Source organism: Lolium rigidum, chromosome 4 (assembly GCF_022539505.1).
Source record: "Lolium rigidum isolate FL_2022 chromosome 4, APGP_CSIRO_Lrig_0.1, whole genome shotgun sequence".
NCBI lineage: Eukaryota > Viridiplantae > Streptophyta > Magnoliopsida > Poales > Poaceae > Lolium > Lolium rigidum.
The window spans coordinates 76749955-76755397 of record NC_061511.1 but is presented as its reverse complement, the minus strand read 5'-3'; the positions used below and the strand labels follow the sequence as shown (position 1 = coordinate 76755397).

At 44.7% G+C, this 5443-nt stretch overlaps 1 protein-coding gene across 1 annotated transcript; it reads right to left on the bottom strand.

Annotated features, from left to right (window-relative positions):
* Positions 1-200: 200 nt before the first annotated feature.
* On the bottom strand, positions 201-2518 carry LOC124708432 (glyoxylase I 4-like). Its single transcript, XM_047240114.1, has 3 exons — positions 2209-2518; positions 1940-2045; positions 201-746 (listed from the first exon to the last, which is right to left on the bottom strand). Exons 1-3 carry the CDS (start codon positions 2379-2381, stop codon positions 408-410), a joined length of 618 nt encoding a protein of 205 aa, XP_047096070.1. The 5' UTR covers positions 2382-2518; the 3' UTR covers positions 201-407.
* Positions 2519-5443: the final 2925 nt, after the last annotated feature.

Sequence of the window (5443 nt, the reverse complement as noted above, 5' to 3'; positions counted from 1 at the left end):
AAAGACAACGACATGTGTCTAGTGGGTTTATAGTTGGGACAAGTGTCTTGTTACAATGGTTTACTTGTACTTTTGGTCGACAGTAGATGGCACCTTATAGGCTCTGGTTTGAATAATCGTAAATTTGGTGCGGCCATATGTATTTTGCTCAACTTTGACTTGAAATACCGGTGACAACCCTGATTTTGCACCAATGGACGTATCCAGCGAGATATAGATAGTTTTTAGTAAGAGAATTGCATTTTTTTAGAGGGTGCCGTGACACTCGAAGCACCTCGACGATCTCACTGGATCAACACAAGCTAAGATACAAGCGCCAGGCGAATCAAGCACCGCCCCACACGGCGCACATCATCGTTTCGGCAAAGCTAGCTACCCATGGACACTCACACGCTACACTTTCCATCTTACACGCAGGAGATGTGCGACGCCTCCTCGCCGCTGACGAGCTGCATCGTCTTGCTGACCGACGAGACGCACTGCGCTGCCGCTGCTGTTACCGTCGCTTGAAGAGGAGGAGCTTGTACCGCTGCTGTTGCAGCCCTCTTGCATGTGGCCATGGTGAACGTGTGGTCGGCTAGCGGGACAACAGGAAGGTTGTCGCAGTTGCAAATCTCGATCATGAAGCCATCGGGGTCGTGGAAGAAGATCTGGTCGACGTAGATGCCACCCTCCTCCACGCACCGCTGGATGTATGAGATCCCTAGCTCCTTTAGACGCCGCTCCACCGCCACCATACTCTCGCACTGCAAAGTGCAAACACACAGTTTCAGTCAACATCCAACTATATATAATCAGTATCATTCCCAAATTCACATTTTTAATTCCCCGCAGAAAAAACACAATGTGAAAATTGGGACGATTCAACAATCAGCATCTACAATATTTATGGGTGGTGATTTTGGCTCAGTTTGCTGTTGTTGAACCTGATTTTAGTTTTTTCAATTTTATAAGCTATTGTGAAAAATAGTAAGGAAAGCAGATAAAATCCAGTAAATCAAATACTAAAATATAAAAAGCTAGCTGCATTTTCATAACAACAATGCCAAACTCAACCTCAGAAGGGCTGAATAATATGGATCACCATGCATATAGAGAAGAATCTACTCACACGCCGCCGATGCTTCAGAAGAAAATCTAAGCGGTCACAGTCGACCACTCATAGAATTTTCATATTTCTATGAACCACTACTCGTACAAAATTAGGTCCCACACATCACACTTGATGTTGATTGATAGTGTCATAGAGCTGATCCTGTTACTCACATGTAAGACACATGCATGTAGAAGTTTGGCGCTGGGCGAGACGTCCCTCTCGTGACAACCTAATACTTCCTTGAGACCATGTTGCTCTTTCGTCTGACTGTGTTTGCAGGGAAAAGGTTTTGCAATGGGAAATTGGTGGAAAACAACCCTGCCCTCCTTTGTTGATGGTGACCATGGAGGTGGCCTAACAGCCTTTTGCTAACAAGTGGCAACTAGTTTGGAAAGACATGCAATGGCATGCATGTGGGTGTTCTAGAGAGTTCCACAACCCAATTAATCTCATAAAGTGGAAGATGATTTAATTTTTGTACTTGTATTTTAAGTCATATGTATGTTGCAACATTTTGGAAGGCAGTACAAAAAAATGGATGAAGATTAAACTTGTAGTACTTCTATCTGAAACCAATTAAAAGAGAAATCGAGCCTATCGTAGCGTACGCAAGTTAGTAGTTGTGGTCATCAGAAGATGAATATACTGCCTTCTAATCACATACGATGTGTCATGGCCATCTCAACATTTTTTTATGAAGGCTGCTTTGTTAAACTCAAAGTTAGCATCACGGTGATACAATCTATAAGAGCTTACACCTGATATCTGCATAGTTATGATGCACAGCTGCGGCCATCTCTCAGTCATGTTGTTGAGTAGTCAATTGTTGTGATAATAAATTACCTGGAAAGAGATGTGGTTATCCTTGGGGTTGATCTCCGTTTTCTCGTGCAAACTTTTGGGGTCCTCCGATTGCAACAGGTGGATGCCAATCCCATAATTGAACAACCTAACTCGCTCGCAACAGAAATGATCAGCCAACTGATTTAACATATACTACTGGTGCAGCTAGAAATTGAATTTGACGCACAGTTATCTTGTGTTCATGCATCGTCCTAAGTACAAGAAAGAAGATATGTTTAAATTACTTCCAGGACAATTAGTTAAGTTACCATGCGCCGTTGAAGTTGAAAGATCCGGGGCGGCGGATTGGGACGAAGCCGAGAACGTTCATGTAGAAATCGAGCGACTCCTCCACCGACCTGCAGACGACGCTGATGTGGTTCAGAGACGCAAGCGGCAGCATACCGCCGCTCGCCATGGACGCCGCCGTCGTGTTCACCATCCTCACCGGCCGATCACTAAACTAGCACCTCAAATCCGATCGTCGTTTCTGGGCGACGAATCTAGGTGCGGCGACCGGCGCATCGGCCAGCATGCATGCGCATGCGTGCAGCCTGCGTGAGGATGTGAGACGGCCTCTTTCTCTCCCGAATGTGGGATTTTGCCCATGAGTTCTCTGCAACTATTTATACCTGTGGCGGAGAGGAAAGGCGACGGTGTCGGTGAACCTGAGACAAACTAACAAGAAAACAGGGGGTCCTAATTCTTCGAAAAAAATCTGATGTGGCAAGCAATACATACATATTTTTAGGGGAAATCTAAGTTTAGGCGTGCCGTTTTTAATCTCAGGCGACCAACTTCCGAACCGCCCGATCTCAGCACGCAATAACATTGTGAAAGAGTATGTTATATAGTGTGAGAATGGTTTTTCAGCGCAGGTGCGCAAGGCGCACGCGTATCTACACCGTACATCCTGGCGTGTGAACAGCAGCACTGGCGCACATGAACAAGCTAGCACCTTAATTCAGAGTCGCTAATGATGGCCGGGTTGTGGTCTAGGTTTCGATTCACATGGGCCTCGTAGGACACTGTTCTCTGCATATCCTATGGCTCTGACCAAACTTTTGTCCTGTGTGTCCATGTTCGGCCCGTGACTAGCTGAAAAAATCTCTGCATATGAAGTGAGCACAATGACCCATCACAGCTACGTTTGCCACTGACTGGGCTGCTGAATCTCAAATACATGCCTGCAATTACTCGAACAGGTTGGACGCATACCTCCATCACCCAAGCTCAGGTGCTGTACGGGCCGCTGAGATGCTCTTGGCTTGTTGGTGCTATCCCGGCGGTGGCACGGAGAGATTTTGGCGCGTTGCTGCTCCCCCGACGGTGTCACGGCGAGCTGACTGCCTGCTTGTATCCTCTCGGGTCGACGCGGCGGCAGAGCGCGGCAACCCAGCGACGGTAGGTAAGCAGCGACCTCCTGAAGCCCAGCACCTCCATGGCTTCATCTGCTGCTCGTCGCCTCTTCTGCTAAGTCAGTGAAACTGCTCAATGGAGGAGCTCAGATTGATGGAACGGGGGAGCGGATATGGCCGGGAGCGGCGTCTGTTCGAGGAACAGTGCAGAATGCGTCTCAGGAACAAGACAAAATGCAGTGATAAGTCAACCCCTACACTACAGTAGCCTATGGCTCCTAGATGATTAGCGCGGAAGGGCAGGGAGGCCGGTAATCACTTGCCAGTCCCGCACAGAAACACCGAATCTCCAGCTACCATCGACGACGGAGATATGGGTGCGCTCCGCGCACGTGCTTCGTTGCACTTTTCCCTATATTAGTGTTTGTCCCGTACTCTTGTTCAAGACTCAAGAGATCGGTATATTGTTAAGTTTTATTTTGTTTTAGAGCGCATCATACTGTTTCACAATGTTTAACCAACGTGCTAGTCTAGTAGAGGCATACTACGGACACGGTGTTGCAGTAAACCGCAAAAGTATTAATGTTTCTTCTTCATACAAGTCTAGCGTGGAGAATAACCACTTACCATGAACACTCAAATATGATAATAACTTTATTATTGTCTCTAGGGCATATCTCCAACATATTCAACAAAATATTATAAATCTAAAAGATGAAATGTTTGACCTCTCTAACAGAGATGAACCAGTAGAACCTTGCAAACCAAAACCCAATAAGTTTTTCATCCAAAAATCTTATTTGGCAAAACTAAGCTTGTTGTGAAGATAACCACGGGATTTAAAACTTCACATGAATAGGATCCAAATAACCGAGAAATATGATGCCAATGATGTAGAGGTTTGAGATTCTCCGAACGATATGATCAAGATACTCATAGGAGAGCCCCTCTTGATTGTACGACAAACTATCCTATAACCAGGTCACACAACTAACACCAACAGACGAGTAAGAAATAAACTTTATTAAGAACAAACCTTATTCTTGCGCATTCCACTCGAGCTTGACGTTGATGTTCTTGTCTGCTTCAAGATGGAACACCTTTCTTGATTGTTCTTGATTGTGAAGTTGTGCGGATTGCTCTCCTATTTCCCAAGATGGGAACCTCTTCTTCTACATATCTTCACATATCCATGATCACCATAAGGACGGCGAGCTTCAAAGCATGTGATCTCTTCGAGAATGCTCATCTTGAACTTTCACTTCATTTCTTCTTTCCTCATCATTTTGATGTCTTCAAGATACACATGAACGCTCACTCAATTCTTCTTCTTCTTCTTCAAGACATACTTGCCATAGGCTGAACTTCTCCCATGACCAATCTTCAGTGGAATAACTATTTGGTCAACACTTTAACTTCTTAACTTTCTTCTTCTTTCAACCTTCAAGCCAACATATAGTTCAAGGATGTTCTATGGAAAAAAACCTACAAGAAAAACTTGATACAAATATTATTCCATAGAGATTGTCATTACTTACCAAAAATACACATGGGGGCTCCATGCTTTTTCACCAGGCGTTTTCGGTCCAAGGATCTTTTGGCTAACAAATGGACCGATGGTCAAAGAAGAAAACTATCTGCACTAAAGCATTCCGTTGACAAAACTTTCTTACTAGCATTATTAGGATAATGTTAGAGAAATGAGCCCGTTAGTGAACGTAGGTCAACATGTCACGGCGACCAAAATTTTGGACTTGTGCAATTAAAATCCTAAAGTGATAAGTAATTCTACCGATGGGCATTATCTATGGCAGGCGCGAAGCTGTTAGATTTACACCTCTGGGCTGAATTCCGGGCGGCCAAAAGAGTATCGCTGATGGATTTCTTAGGGGATGTCAGAGATAGCCCATCAGCGACAATAATTTTTCTACTAGTGCTAGGTTGATTTTGAGGGGGCAGAAGATGATGGACTTGTGAACATGCCCAAACATCGATTCAACCATCTACGAATGTGCCTTGATGTAGCTAAGTATGTCCAGAGAATAGAAGAGTAACTAATTCTTGCCAACTGAGAATGAACCAGTTCTCGGTTAGGCGTTGCCATGGGATTTTAATTGCAACTCATGACTAACAAGAATCTTAAAGC

Coding starts and splice junctions, on each gene's coding strand:
- LOC124708432 (XM_047240114.1), bottom strand. CDS start 2,381: ATGGTGAACACGACGGCGGCGTCCATGGCGAGCGGCGGTATGCTGCCG. Junction 2,046..2,208: donor TTCAACTTCAACGGCGCATG/GTAACTTAACTA, acceptor CGAGCGAGTTAG/GTTGTTCAATTATGGGATTG. Junction 747..1,939: donor ATAACCACATCTCTTTCCAG/GTAATTTATTAT, acceptor TGCACTTTGCAG/TGCGAGAGTATGGTGGCGGT.